The sequence below is a fragment of the Malus domestica genome, chromosome 13 (assembly GCF_042453785.1).
Source record: "Malus domestica chromosome 13, GDT2T_hap1".
In the NCBI taxonomy this organism is placed as follows: domain Eukaryota; kingdom Viridiplantae; phylum Streptophyta; class Magnoliopsida; order Rosales; family Rosaceae; genus Malus; species Malus domestica.
The window spans coordinates 14,806,123-14,821,463 of NC_091673.1; the positions used below are offsets into that span (position 1 = coordinate 14,806,123).

At 35.6% G+C, this 15,341-nt stretch overlaps 2 protein-coding genes and 1 long non-coding RNA gene across 3 annotated transcripts; 2 read left to right on the top strand and 1 right to left on the bottom strand.

Annotated features, from left to right (window-relative positions):
* Positions 1 to 1,646: 1,646 nt before the first annotated feature.
* On the top strand, positions 1,647 to 2,662 carry LOC139190663 (uncharacterized). Its single transcript, XR_011575004.1, has 4 exons — positions 1,647 to 1,669; positions 1,798 to 1,857; positions 2,069 to 2,193; positions 2,285 to 2,662. It is a non-coding gene; the product is annotated as an uncharacterized lncRNA (long non-coding RNA).
* A 1,339-nt stretch (positions 2,663 to 4,001) lies between these two features.
* Positions 4,002 to 6,241, bottom strand: LOC103414642 (endo-1,3;1,4-beta-D-glucanase-like). The gene is made up of 7 exons (XM_070810847.1): positions 6,044 to 6,241; positions 5,914 to 5,935; positions 5,521 to 5,647; positions 5,311 to 5,401; positions 5,125 to 5,214; positions 4,942 to 5,042; positions 4,002 to 4,332 (listed from the first exon to the last, which is right to left on the bottom strand). The coding sequence occupies exons 1-7, from the start codon at positions 6,192 to 6,194 to the stop codon at positions 4,189 to 4,191; spliced, it is 726 nt and encodes a 241-aa protein (XP_070666948.1). The 5' UTR covers positions 6,195 to 6,241; the 3' UTR covers positions 4,002 to 4,188.
* Positions 6,242 to 8,449: 2,208 nt separating this feature from the next.
* On the top strand, positions 8,450 to 12,649 carry LOC103453059 (ribonucleoside-diphosphate reductase small chain A-like). The gene is made up of 9 exons (XM_008392592.4): positions 8,450 to 8,799; positions 9,962 to 10,122; positions 10,292 to 10,340; positions 10,448 to 10,574; positions 11,126 to 11,191; positions 11,324 to 11,440; positions 11,670 to 11,832; positions 11,966 to 12,036; positions 12,133 to 12,649. The coding sequence occupies exons 1-9, from the start codon at positions 8,631 to 8,633 to the stop codon at positions 12,245 to 12,247; spliced, it is 1,038 nt and encodes a 345-aa protein (XP_008390814.1). The 5' UTR covers positions 8,450 to 8,630; the 3' UTR covers positions 12,248 to 12,649.
* The last annotated feature ends 2,692 nt before the right edge of the window (positions 12,650 to 15,341 follow it).

Genomic DNA, 15,341 nt, shown 5'->3' on the forward strand with positions numbered 1-15,341 from the left:
CATTGTTAAAGTTGCTAAGATTGTTGAATCAAAAGGCAAGCAACCCACGACGCTTGGGGAAGGTGTGAAGGCAGAGCGCAGAGATCCTCATTCTGGAGAATGCAAACAAACAGAATTGTCATTCATGCCAAGAAGGTGTGCCTAGAAACTCCTCCACAGAAACTTCTCAATGGAAGACATGGATGGTTTTGATCGTGGCGTAGCATATGCTGAGGCTCCAAGTACCTGGACTCCCTCAGCTGAATTCCCAGTGAAATTCCTACTTTTTGCCCTCATTTTTTCATGTTTTCGTGTTCCTACTTTTTTGTGCTTCTACAGTGAAATTCCCAAATTGCCCTATCGACGTACATGTACATGGAAAAAAAGGTTTTGCACGCGTGGCATGCTGGGGAGATTTCTCTGCAGCACCGCTTCATTTCGCTGCACCGTTTCCTTCCTCTTCCACTCCGAATCGACACTGAATACTGCTCAACCAAATTTTCTCACCATTTCATTCCGTACTTCTCCACCTCTTCATTCGTGCTGCACCATGAATCGAAACAAAAAACTGCTCATCCAAATCAATTTCAGTTAACTCAAATCCTAAGACCCAAATTTCTCCAGACTGTTGGAATCAGTTTGCTTTTGCTTTTGCTGTTGCTAATCTGCAGGTAAAGCTTAAATTTACATACAATTTTTTATTTTTCTTGATTGGAATTTGGAACGAGTTAGTTGTTCTTGGAAAGAATTACAGAAATTTGGAAAAGGGAAATGGGAAAGCGAGGAAATGCATGCAAATGGGTTTGGGAAAAGGACTTTTCTTTGGCATTCGCTTTTGGCTTTCATCCTTTCTGCGTTTGCTTTTCCTCATTTTTCTCAGGAACCAAACAGAAAATAAAAAGCACCTAGAAAAAAGAAAAGGAAAATCACAAGATTAAGAACCTGGGACTGCAACAATCGAGCTTCTGTGGTGAAATATTAATTGGGTTCCGTTTGATCTTCGGTGCTTCTTCTGCATTGAAAAAGTTGAGGTTTTTCTGCGTGATTTTTGTGTACTTGTAAATTCCGGAAGAAAGTGGAGAGAACAAGGAATATGCTTTGGGTGCGAAATGGGAACGCTATTCCAAATTCGCCCTCAATCCCAAAGTTTAGTAATTTATGCAATTTTTGTCGAAATTTATGTATTTTTATTCTTCTGAAAATTGTTTTTAAAAAAAGGAGGATAGGAGCAGTAAAAAGAATCTACTGAAAATATTCGATTTGGAAGACTATCTCTGTTAAGAGTTGTCCCACATCGGTAAGGAATAAAGTTTATTATGTGCTTATATGATCTTGGGCTACTCCTCATATTGCCAATTTGTTTTATGATGGAATCTCAATTTCATCATAGTATCAGAGCGGATTGTCTTCGTATGAAGTCAAACGGTTACACGCTCATCACACGAGGACAACTATATGCACATAGCAAACTACTTTATTCCTCACTTATTTGAGACAACTCTCAACAATGTCTTGATTGGATGAGCTTTGTTTTCCTTTTTTGAACTTTTTGATTTTTTTTTTCCTTTTCTCCATTTGGGCTAAATAGTTCTCAAACTTCCGAGCAATTATCGATAATCGTTGTTGCTTTGAATAAATTTAGTCAATGACTTACTAAAACACCAATTCTCCATAGTCCCCTATAATCAAGGTAAGCAATTTGAAAATTTTGACGGATTGAAATCAGAGTTTCAATTTACACATTTGTTTAAATTTGACTTTATTGAAGCAAATTTATACATATTTTCCATCAGTTTTTTCTTCTGTTACTTTGGATAGATCCTGTTGTCCAGATTTTGAGCATCTTCTTTTGGGAGTGATTAATAGCTGCTGTGAAATGTTAGTTTTATACTTTTTCTAATAAAAATTATGCATAGTATTTAAATGTTGTGACATTTTAAAATTCTTGCTTATGTGGTTGTGATATGATATTATGTATTTGCTTTATTTAATTACAATTTAGGTGTGATGAAAAGTTTAAGATTTAATTTCATTATTTTCTTACCAGCTATCAATTTGTAGTTTGGCATTTACAATTATTTTCCATCAGTTTGTTGTACGGGATCCGACACATCCAGCAGAGCAAAGCAACGTTCCCGCTGATAGAAAATGAGAGAAAGACAAAACAATGCCAAGAGCTCCGTCAATCCGTTGTACAGAAGATGAAAAATCATGGTATTCTTAATAGATGTTGTCGTATATATCAACATAGATAATCAAGTTTTACAGCCTTCTAATTTATTAATTTGATTTTTAAAAACGACAGGATATTACTGAGATGACCAATGGCGGAGTTCACAGGAGGATAGCAAATCCCAAGTTTATGCACAGCCAATCTTCTAAATCAAGTTCAATTGTGCCTCAAATATGTAATTCTCAAATAGTTATTTTATATATTGTCTTGCACTATTTCCATTTTTACTTATGGTACAAGAAATCAAGATTCAATTTTGAATCTTTGTGCAGGTACATTTTTGTCACATCACCAAGTACTACTACTACACCTTAGGAACAATTAAACAATCGTATTCTCAAATCCATACCAAAAAAAACAATCATGTAAATTGTAATAGTTAGGACTTAGAAAATTCGATTTGTATGGTACATTCTAAATCTAATAGAATATAAATGAAATTGAAAAACTTATTTTACCATGTGAATTCAATTGCTTTGATTGATTTCTGAATAATTTAAAAACGGGTGTGTTAAGTTGTGGGTTACGATTTGAAAACCCGCAGTAGAGCGCAGACATGTTTGCTAGTTAGAAATTAAAAACAAAATGGGTATCAAATGGCCTCTAAACATCTAGTAATCCAAATAAAAAACATGTTTCCAAATTTCATATTTCACACAATCATTATAGGCTTATTTTTTGTATAATGTCTCTTAGAATTCAAGTTCAATCTCACTTTCCCATGGAATAAAAATGTAGCTGTTTTGCACCCTGGAACTTTATTTTTGCTACTTATCGAAAACTTGATTTTTACTTCACTTTGTTGGAGTCCTGTCAACTTCGTAAAAAGAGTAAATTGTAGCAATGGTCCCTGAACTTTACTCAAATTGGAACAATAGTCCCTCAACTAAAAATCCATTACCATTGGTCCCTCAACTTATCAAAATGTATAGCTATAGTCCTTTTCATTAATTTCTTCAAAATTTTGTCAAAATATGTTATGTTGGAATAACCATTTATTTAATTAGGGTCCCTCAACTCATCAAAGTGTGTAATTATGGTCATTTTCGTCAACTACGTAAAAAAATTTGTCAAAACGAGTTATGTTTGAAGGACCATAGCTACAATTGGGATAAAGTTAAGGGACCATTTCTCCAGTTGAATTAAAATTAAGGGACCAAAGGTAATGGATTTTTAGTTAAGGGACCATAGCTGCACGTTTTAATAAGTTGAAGGACCAATGGTAATGGATTTTTAGTTGAAGGACCATTACTCCAATTTGAGTAAAGTTCAGGGACCATAGCTACAATTTACTCTCGTAAAAAATAGGCGGAATGTGCTGATGTGGGATCAGGGTAGTTTAGGAAGTTCATGACGTGGCATCCTGGGAGCACTTTTTACTGCTACATGCCAAAAGGTGGGATCAGTAGGCTAGGGTCTAAATATGGCAAACACTAGAAACAAAGAGAAACCCAGGTCTAATTATGCTTGGCATAATCTTCCACTGTAACCTAACAGAAACTCAGTATAACGAAAGAGGAATTCGACACTTATGTTCGGATTTGGATCCTCTCCTGAGCAGGGTCCGAATCCTTCTGATCCAATAACACGGATCATTGGATTTTGATCCAACGGTTACAAATAGATGATCCATTTAAAAGTTATAATAATTGTAGTTATTTGATCGAAATCCAACGACCTGTGTTATTGGACCAGAAGAATTCGGACCCTCTGCTCAGGAGAGGATCCAAATCTCTTATGTTCTACAACCCAAAATGCCCTTCTCTCTTTTGCTTTGATCGACCCCATATAATCAAAAAATTTGCTATGTTAAAATTGACATAATCTCATAAAAGTGGAGCAGAACTCGAGTTTCAAGGTGTAAAATGACGATATTTTGTTCTAGAAAAAAAGTAAAATCGAATTTGAGTTCCAAGTTGTATACCAAAAAAGTAAGCCTGTCAATTATTCTTGTTTTGGTGCAACCAACCAACTTTTCACTTGACATATTTGGTAAGCCAATTTAACATGTCCAAATGAGCCTCCTCAGCTCTCTTGACTGCCAATTCATCCTCAGAATTGTACTTTGTTGTCCATCCATGAGCCGCTCCAGGATATATTTTCACAAAGCTATCAAACAGCTGCAAACATTGCATATCATGGAGTGAATTTTAATACAAAAAGCACAATTTGAAAAACCAAACCAGTGTGATTATGATTATACTTAGAGTGAACAAGACCATTGGTTCTTAAACTATGACCGAAATGTAGCTTTTGGTTCTTAAATAAAAAATCTATTGAAATTGGTATATGCATTTCACAAAAAAATGAAGCATTGGTTATTAACGCCAAAGTCTATGAGAATTTTCATCAAAATCAAGGACATACTATTAATGGATAATTGTGATGTTCCCGATTTACTCATTAAAAGGATCTCATATGATTCGATGGAAACTATTAGGAAGTTGACGTCAAAGACCAATGCTCAAAGTTTTGTCAAATTTAGATACCAATTTTACTTGATTTTGAAATTATTAGGGAGTTTACGTCAAAAACCAATGCTCAATGTTTTGTCAAATTTAGATGCCAATTTTAATTGACTTTTAGAGTAGACAAAGCTACGAATTGATCATAATTTTGAGATCCATACTATAAATTTTCTTTATATCTACGGAAAAAAGATGACATCTTTAAAACAAATAAGTTGAGATTTAATGTGGTGTTTTTTTTTTTATTTGAGAGATCACTACCTCAGATTTAGTTGATAAAATATCCCCAAAGTGTTTCATTTGTTCAGCGGGTGAATGCTTGTCAGTCTCAGCTCCCAATATTGCAGTAGGAACCTTAACCTCTGCATAAACATGTCCTTAAACCTTAATCAATCTGTTACAAATAGTTGTGATCAGATTAAACAGCAGGGACACAAAACTTACGATCGATTTCCTCATCTGTTAATCGACCAGGATGCAGTATTACAGCGGCCTGAATCTCATCGGTTTTCCCTAGTTTCACCGCCACATTCCCTGAATCAAATGGTTGCAACGCACATTTTATCAGATTAACCACTTCCTGTTCTCTATCAACAAGTAGTTCATCCGAACGTTGAAAATTTTAACTACCTCCCCAGCAAAAGCCTGCAGCTCCGATGGCGGAAACGCCTTGACTCTTCAGAGCAGCAATCAACGGTTTTGCATCTTCGCACCCTTTCTCCTAAAGCATTCCAAAAGACATATAAGTGATACATAAAATCCTTTCAAGTGTTCTATTTCTGCTTTACTTTCAGAGCAAGAAATGTCTAATTGTAAAATGGTGTGACAATTTAGACTTACCGTGCTATGAATTTTGAACCATATATCTGCATCGAACTGCGGGTTAGCGGGATTAACAGGGTCGCCGTAAAAGAAATCAGGAACTACCGCCAAAAATCCAGCTGCAGCAACTTTATCCGCTATTTTCCTTCTCAGGAAAATATATATATACACATGTGAACACTTTCATTTCATGTAACAAGTAATTAAGTAGTTAATAGAAAAATCTACTTCCTAAGAAAAACTTCAGGTACCCGTTTCATGAAACACGTATTTCACATATAAGCAATAGAGCAAATGTGAAAGATTGTTTCATGAAACGGAGTGTTGATAGAGATTTGCCCTATCAAAACATACAAGACATAATTGGTTAATGAAGCAAAAGAAATAATTGGGGAAAAGAATCAATCATACCTCAGATTTAGGTTTTCATAGCCTGCAAAATCATAACACAAACAAACGAACCAACATTGTTACAAACAATATACTTCCATAAATTTCAAAATTGTAGCTTAAAAACAAGTTAATGAAAAAAGGTTGATACCCCAAATATCGGAGATTAGAAGGATTGCAAGCTTGGATTCAGATGGGCCAGCGACGTAGGTCGTAAGGCCCCCAAGTTGTAGGAGAGTCCCAGGTCCGGAGGTTGAGCTCAGTGGCGGCGGGTTGTTGAAGCATTCACTGTTAGCTGCCATTTTTGGGGTTTGGGATGTTATTCGGACTAGTGTTTCCAGACAGTGCGCAGCAGAAAGTTGACTATGTATCAACTGGGATTTTTGTGTTTTTTTTTTTTTTTTTTTTTTTGTGTGTGGGGGGGGGGGAGGGGGAAGAGGATCATCACATCACATGTTGCTATATAAATTGTGAGATATGTGTGTTAAAATGTTAATAACTTGAAAAATAAAATTTCCCACATGAGGGGGGGCCAGGTGACAAACGTCACTTCCTATGTCACAGAAATGAGAGATTTTTCAATATGACCGTCACGGAATGGTACATCACGTGTTGCTATATAAATGGTGAGATATATGTGTTAAAAAGTTAATAACTTAAAAAATAAAATTTCTCACCTGAGGGGGGTGGGAGGTGACAAACGTCAGCTCCTATGTCACAGAAAGGAGAGATTTTTCAATATGATCGTTATAAGATAATACATCACGTGTTGCTATATAAATGATGAGATATATGTGTTAAAAAGTTAATAACTTAAAAAATAAAATTTCTCACAACTTACATAAGAACACGTAATGTATTACTTGTATTCCCGTTACAATTAAAAATTTCTCCACATAAAGATCCTTTGCTACTTTCTAAAATTATTAAAAAATGGCGGGTTGGCCTATGAAAGAGAATCAAATATTTTCATATGACAGTGTACTTATAGTATCACTGTTAATCAGAAAAGAAAAATAATATTCTGACGCAGACGAAAAATGATTCCAGCATACTTTATTTTTTTCCTTCAATTATTCAACACGCTCTATTTAATTCCCTTTTTTTATTTATCAATCCTAGTGGGTGGCTAAAAAATGAAATAAGCTTGTGCGTGAAGACAAAAGCAGTTGATGAAAATCGCTATCCTAAAAAGTTTGAGTGTAAGTTTCCATGAATTGGAGTCAAATGTCATAGTGACGTTATTATTAATGTTGAACACTTTTAAGCTCACATGAGAGCATATGCCGGAAAGAAGTCATGAAAAAGCTCAAGGGAGAATTGAGAAGCCCAAGGCCCAAGAGGTTTAGAAGAGAATATTCCAGAGCAAAAAGTCAACCGCTATGAGCTCATCCTGACTAGGATATATGAAGAGCTTTTCAACTGTCAGGGGCACGTGGGCAGGCTGACAGCTTTATAGCATAAGTTTCTAGGAACAAGTCTACCCAAATGTTAATTAGGGCATGTGGCGGCCCATAGTCAAAGACCTAGGATGAAACATAAAGGTGTTTAGGACGGCGCTTAGAAAGACGAGGTTGGATAACCCAAGGCTGAGCGTCCTGCTCGGCCCGCATCACTCAGAAAAGGCACGCCATCTCGACTGGACACATGTTACTTCACTGCCGAATATCTAGTTGATAAGTAAAAATATGTCAGTATGCTAGTCTACATAAGTGGCACATTAAATGCCAACTTGGTAAAACTCAAGACTGAGGGTGAGGTCCTATATAAAAGGATGAAACCTCCTATATTGGGGTGGGACGACTAAAAGGAGGGAGAGTTCATGTATTAGTGGAGCATAATTTTTAGTCTTAAAATCAATATAACTCGAGCAGCACAATGGATGCAATGTAACTTTGAGTGGTGAACTACTTAAAGCTTTGATTTTTTAAAACTTGTATATTTTGAACACTAAAAGTTGCAAAAGAAAATTTCCACTAAAATTTTAAGAACATTTTATCAAAACGGTGTTTTTTTAAAGCACATCAATTCGAAAACTGTCTCTTAGTTTTTTATTTTTTTTATTTTTTTTTCTGTAAACTAAAGACCTGTAATTACTAAATAATTTCTTAATTTATTTACTTTATTATAAATAAATATTGAATTTCTCAAAAAAAAAAAAAACTGATTTTTTTTAAAATTAAAAAAATAAAAAACTCTCTCCTCACCGTAATGTAGATATTATTGTATGTATTAAAAAAAAAAAAAAACTAAGAATTCAATAGTGTCACTTTGAACTTACACAAATGTAACAATTAGAACTTTTTCGAAATACCTCCATTTTGAGTCCAAAATTCATACGAAAATCAACCGTATCCAAACATCTTGAAGTGAGACAACGGTTTATTTTTTGTGGTTTCATTCAGACAAAAATAAAATAAAATAAAAAAACGGGGCAAAGTTGGGTCGTTTTTTAGGGAGCCCAGTTCTCATAAAGCAAAAGCCCGTGGCCCAACCCGTGTTCCAATACGTCGCCGTTTTACACAATTTCCGTGCCAGTCACAGTTGGAATCCAAATATGTTACCGTGCACGAAAACAAACAAAAATAAATTACATAAAAAAATAAAAATCTATCTGCGACCGGCCTTTTCTGATGCGCTATCCCATCAAAATCCAACCACGTCACTGATTTTTTCATCCGCAGGGTTTTTGTAGGGTTTCTCTCCAACCCCCAGCAAAACCCAGTAACTGCAAAAAAATGGGTTCTCTGGAAAATGGGACGGAGAGGGGAAATGGAGAAGAACAAGTAACAGAGCAGGAGGAGGAGCCGATATTAATGGAGCAGACGCAGAGGTTTTGTATGTTTCCTGTTCGTTACAAGCAGGTGTGGGAGATGTACAAGAAGGCCGAGGCCAGTTTCTGGACTGGTAACTTGTTCATGTTTCCTGTTCGATTCTCGTGTTTCTTGTGAATATTTGGTGTTTTTTCTTGCTTATGTGAATGTGTTCTGAAGTGGGTTTCTGTTACTTTCTTAAATTTCATTAATTTCGTGGAATTTGTACTGTGAAAGCTTGGTTCTTTCATATTTATAATCTAGAATTTGGGCTTTTATTTGTTATTTTATCTTTGTAATATTAGTGTTTTTCACTCTGTTTATATTGGAATTTAAAGAGATATGAAGTGGGAGTTTAATGCTTTTGTTTTGGTTTCAAAATTCAGTTTTTGGACTGAAAACTTATTCAAATTTCCCTCCTTGTAATAAACAACAAAGATTCTCATGTTTCATGCGACTTTGGTTTTTTTTTTTTTTTTTTTTTTTTTTGGAAATTGCTTATCTGTGTGTGTTTTGAAGTGGGGTGTCTCTTTATTTTCCAAAATTTCATACATTTTTGTATTTGTATCTGTACGATGTTAGTGTTTTTAATTTGGCTTTGTATTTGTAAATGAAATTTGAGATGGGATTTTCTAATACTTTTGTTTTGGTTGCAACGTTTTGGCAGTTGTTTGACTTATTGCTTGGATATGGTTAATGTGGGTGTCCTTTTCCTTTACTGGGTCCGTACATTAGTTTATGATTGTACTTATGGGGTCTGCTTTGTTTCTCTGAAGGGGAACATATTTGGGATTTTCTTGTGCGATAGGAAATAAATTATTTATTTATCTTTCTTCTCTTTCTCTTAGTTCATTATACATTGGTTGTTTATGGAGTCATACATAAACAAGATTGTAAAGACTTATGGAAATCCAACAAAATGGGAACATGTTCGAGCATAAACTCTTTTTGGGGGGGGGGGGCTGCGAATTTCAACTGCAATGTATAAGTAGGTAGTATTGCCTGTGATTTACTTGGCTTGTTGTATTTGTGGTAAATAGCACTGGCATGTAAGAACCCTGCGTTTAGAATCTCGAACATATGATCTTTTCGCCTTGCGCTAGGCAGATCTAGTCTTTGGCAGCTGTGGTTAAATTATTGCTTAGAATGTCTGCATAAGGTCTGCATTTCAGTCACTTGATGCCTTATGTTACACTGTTGAGTAGTTTTGTTTTTTCCACACAGTACGTGCTAATGACATGTTAATTGGCTTACAGCTGAGGAGGTTGACCTCTCCCAGGATGTACAACAGTGGGATGCTTTGTCCGACTCTGAAAGACACTTTATAAGCCATGTCCTTGCATTTTTTGCTGCATCTGATGGGATAGTTTTGGAGAATTTGGCTGCAAGATTCTTAACTGATGTTCAAATTCCTGAGGTGATTTCTTTTTATGGTCTGTTCTTTATGGATAAGAGTGTTTCACGTCTCCCCCAATTTCATCCCATAATTTTTGAACTGTTGATGGTTTTCCAATTAATTAGACAAATATTACATTTTGTTTCCTCCTAGTTGACTTACTAACATCAAGGCTTCTCATCCTTCACAGGCTCGGGCATTCTATGGATTTCAACTTGCAATGGAGAATATACATTCAGGTAGAATTTTAAACATAGTTGCCTTGGTTCTTCTATTTGTAATGTATGTGGCCACCTGTCTAAGGAGATTTCGTTTTGTTTATTTTTTAAATACTGTCTACCATCAGAGATGTACAGCTTGCTTTTGGAGACATACATCAAGGATTCCACGGAGAAGCACAGATTGTTCAATGCAATTGAAAGCATTCCTTGTGTGTCTAGGAAGGCTAAGTGGGCTTTGGATTGGATACACAGGTATAAGCAGAGATGACACATCTTTGGGTTTGAAGTGCTTTATAATTTCCAGTGTTGGAGATATTATTTTTGTATAGTTGGAGTTGTTTGTGAATGATGTATGTGATCGTGTACAGTAAAACTCTGGTACTTGACGTGTTTACCTAGAAGGTCCTTTCAAAAATCAAATGTTAAGATTTTGTTGAGTAGAGAATGGATTGTATTTGTCCTGATACGTGTAGGATGGCCATTTATAGCAAACTCCGGAATATGACATGTGCACCAATTTGAACTTCCTTGTGTGTGATATCATATGTGGCTACTGTTGGTATATACATAATTTAACCGTGTATTATTTAGTTTCTAACAAAACGAAGAGCTTCCTCTGTACTTTCTGTATCAAGATTTAAACTGAGTACCATCTGCTGCACTCTGCTAATTTAGAAGTGTCTTTCTGTACCCTGTCTGTTTGTTATCATCAAGCTTCATGTGTAGTTTGTACATGATCTTTGTTTGATTAGAAGCAAGGCAGATGTTCCTTAAACCAATTGCTTGTTCTGCATGATGCGCAGTTCCAATTCATTTGCGGAGAGACTTGTTGCTTTTGCATGTGTTGAAGGAATCTTCTTCTCGGGAAGGTAATTTGGGCTTGCATTATATATGCTCAAGTTTACATGTTTAATACTTTTCGTTATAAGGCTTGTATGATCTTTTCTTTTGTTTTCGTCACCCTTTTCTCTCTTGTTTTTTACTTTATTGTTCATTCTCAGCTTCTGTGCCATATTCTGGCTTAAAAAGAGGGGACTAATGCCCGGGTTGACATTCTCAAACGAGCTTATATCTAGAGATGAGGGTCTTCACTGTGATTTTGCTTGCCTTTTGTACGGGTAATATCTATTTTCTTTCTGGTTCCCAATATTGAGCTTCATGCTTTGCTAGGCACATGATAATAGTTATTCGGTGTGGTTCCTCATTCTTAGAACCCAATGGTTTATTATTTTTAGTCCTCGCAGAATCCGGGAATTGGAGAAACTTGGGCAAAAAAGAGAGATTTTAAAATTATTTTCTTTTCCTCAGTATGTGAATGACGGAAACTTATTTGTTTTGTTCTTGTAGTTTGTTGCGGAAGCAACTAAATTGGGAAAAAGTTCATGGAATTATACATGAAGCTGTTGAGATTGAGACTGAATTTGTTTGTGAGGCCCTCCCATGCGCATTGATTGGCATGAACTCAGATCTTATGAGCCAGTACATAAAATTTGTTGCTGATCGACTCTTGGTATCTCTCTGATGATTTGTTCCTCTTGTTTTTTTTCTTTGATTCCCAGGGGATAGGGGAGTTGTGTTTAATATCTATAACTCTTATCGGCATTAGTATCAACATTAAATGTAGAATGTTTTCTTTGTTCCAGGTTGCATTAGGGTGCCAGAGGAAGTACAATGTGGACAATCCTTTTGACTGGATGGAGTTTATTTCTTTGCAGTGAGTATTTCTGAGAATGTGGTTTTGCCTGCTTTAGTCGATTCTTGAAACTGGTTGACGGATAATGATCTTGACCTCATTTGCTTGATTCTGCAGAGGAAAGACGAACTTTTTCGAGAGAAGGGTTGGTGACTATCAAAAAGCATCTGTTATGTCGGGCCTCCAAGATGGTGGCAGAAATTTCATCTTCAAGCTGGACGCCGACTTCTAGTTCATCAAATTTGTTGCAACCTGCAGCTTCCTCCAGCATTGAACTGAGTACCTGGAACTGGAACTAATTTTCTTTTACTATTCTTTGCGGTAGCAATTTGTACATTGTATTTCTAGGTAGTCATAGTCGCCCACGCCATGCGTGATTATATGTACCAACGAGAAGTGCTATCTTCAGTCGCCCATGCGTGGGTAGGTGATTTCTGACCATTGACGCATGCACTTTCCAAGGTGGGATTGCATACATCCAACGGCAGAAACCAGTCACAAGCTGACGTGCGACTGATCCTAGTATTTCCCATATAGTTTCAAGTCTGCTGTTATTCATTCTATGTTAACCTTGGTGGTTGTCCTTATCAATGAAGAATTTTGTATCTATAAATATATTTTTTATTTTATTTTATTTTTGTTATCATAATTTGGAGTGTGCATTATATCAATATATCATCGTGTGTTTGCTTTCATTGGTGCTGCGATTATTAGCTTTCTGTGCACCCTTTTGCCAATTTTTCATGAATCATGCCTATACTTGTCTCTCAGTCTCTGCGTATACCAACCATTTCGCCAATTTAGTTTAAGATTTTGTGCGGGAGAATAGCAGACGTGCACGTGAGTGACTTTCAGCTGTTGATGCAGTTTGTATTTTTTTTAAGCTTTGTGATATTGACTGATGAAGTCACGCTCCCTTTAATTTAAAGGCAAGCAATCAACTAATATCCAAAAGCATATTTCCTCATTAGGGGCTTTTCGTGGGGATGTTGATTATCAGCTACCTAAACAACAAAGATAATAGTGCTCCCAATTAGTCCTTTTGGAGCCATCTCCATGTCACGACTTGACCTTCATGGAGAATACCTGCCTATATGGTCTCACTCGTCGTGGGATGTATGAGATAGAAAAAGTAAAAATATGAGGGTAGCATTCCTTCTCTCTATCCCATCGGATGATTTGGTTGTTCATGTGCTCTTATTTCTTTGTCTTCCATATCACGGGAGATTTTTTTTCTATTTCTCACATTGCTTGACCAAGTCAAATGTCACGGAAATTAAACAAATTGAGACAATGAGATATATGATTGAATGTACACCGAAGACTCTCCACACGACAAGAGAAAAACTTGAATAAAGGTGTTGATAATGTGATTCGTAGAACAACTTGCCCAAAATTATAAGATCCTCAATACTTTAGTCATAAATCGTAAATCCCCTCAAATTTTGTCACTCGATTTGAAAGCCGTCATTATCATGCAATCTTCTTATACTTATCATCATATGACGTTTCAATTTAATAATATAATATCATATAAATAAAAATCTACACATAATATTATATTATTGAATAAAAAAGTACAATAACAATAAATTCATTTCATGTAAGAGCAACTCCACCCTTAGAGTCCTCCTCCCAGGCAATCGACTATTCAATCCACCATGTGAACAGTAACTGCCTTAATGAACAGTAACTGTCTTTTGCATCTCCACCGTGCACTTGAATAGCCCTGGCAATAGGTAATAAAATATTATTAATTTTTTTTTTTACAAAATAATACTAAATAAATTTATTTGTAATTTCTGATAAGATATTTTAAATCGTTCTCGTTGCGCCACGTGTCATTTACCCAAAACGACTATTATTAGTCATAGATTTAGATATGATTTCTATCCAATGTCATCGTGCCACATGTCGTTATCTTTTTCAGAATCTTTGAGGATAGATTTCGATCAGATTTTAAATCGTTCTCTTTGCGCCACGTGTCATTATAAAAAAAGATAATTATTGGTGATGGATTTTGATAAGATTTTTATCCAATGTCGTCGTGCAACGTGTCGTTATCTTTTCAGAATCTTTTAGGATAGATTTCGATCAGATTTTTAACGAATGACGGCATGCCACGTGGCACTATCTACAATCTAATCATTTCAGAATCCTCCATATAATCCATCATTCATCCTTTTAAATCTCACACCAATTTTCTCAATATCTCTATCATTATTCATAGTTTCTGCTTCTTTCTTCACCAAATCAAAATCTGTATCATTATTCATAGTTTCTACTTACAATGTCTTTTTCTTCAAGCATGATGTGGGAAATCGATCAAGAAGAGGAAGATTGTCTACTTACAATGTCTTCTTCTTCAAGCATGTCGTCTTCTTCTTTATGTTGTTTCGGTATCCTCCAAGCTCGCTAGGCGATCGTCAGGGGTGCTGCCAGATTGTTTGATGTAGAGTCGCTTCGATCCATTATGATGACGTGCATCATTCTTCACAACATGATTGTGGAAGATGAGTACGATTATGAAGTTGTTGATGAATATGAGCCAGACACGATGAACAATTCAAGAACACGTATATATTGTGCTCATGACGCCACCGATGAGCCCGTGCAACATGAGCCATTAGAAAGGGATGGACGTTACAATGAAAGGGTTATTCAACGATATACTGCATTTCAAAGGCCAGACATGCACAATGCCCAGCAAAATGACTTGATAGAGCACCAGTGAGCATTGAAATAAGCTGAAGATAATTAAGTTCATTTAGTGTGTTTTTTATTATTTGGTATGTTTATGTAATTTTATTTGGTGTGTTTTATTTTAGTTCATTTAGTGAGTTTTTTATTATTTGGTGTGTTTATGTAATTTTATTTGGTGTGTTTTATTTTAGTTCATTTCGTGAGTTTTTTATTTGGTGTGTTTATGTCATTTGAATAAAGACTCTCTTATAGTATAAATATATTACCATATTAAATAAATTTACTCTCACTTTAAATAAAGTACTAAATTCAATAAATTGGAAACAACATAAAATACTCAATTCAATAAATAATAAATTACAACCCAAGGTGATTGGAAAACTATGGGCTCCGATTACAGAAAGTACTATATTCATCATCACTTAACCAATTTGTGGTGTTATGACAATCTCATCTTGCTCTCGCTTCTCTTGCACGCCTCCTACACACCACATCCTCTTTCTCCGACTTCAAAAAATATTTAGAATTTGGAGACTTCCCTTATAAAGGCGTGTTCATAATCTCACGATCTCGTTGAGTCATTCTTTCTTCTCTAACCAGTTCCCTTTCTTGCCTAAGTAGCT

Bases quoted from the DNA above. Each gene is read 5' to 3' on its own strand.
- LOC103414642 (XM_070810847.1), bottom strand. From the start codon at position 6,194: ATGGCAGCTAACAGTGAATGCTTCAACAACCCGCCGCCACTGAGCTCA. The intron at 5,648-5,913 runs GTATGATTGATT...TTTCCTGAGAAG, and splicing joins TATGAAAACCTAAATCTGAG to GAAAATAGCGGATAAAGTTG. The intron at 4,333-4,941 runs GTAGTGATCTCT...CAATGTTTGCAG, and splicing joins TTTTATCAACTAAATCTGAG to CTGTTTGATAGCTTTGTGAA.
- LOC103453059 (XM_008392592.4), top strand. From the start codon at position 8,631: ATGGGTTCTCTGGAAAATGGGACGGAGAGGGGAAATGGAGAAGAACAA. The intron at 10,575-11,125 runs GTATAAGCAGAG...CATGATGCGCAG, and splicing joins GCTTTGGATTGGATACACAG to TTCCAATTCATTTGCGGAGA. The intron at 11,441-11,669 runs GTAATATCTATT...TTGTTCTTGTAG, and splicing joins TTTGCTTGCCTTTTGTACGG to TTTGTTGCGGAAGCAACTAA.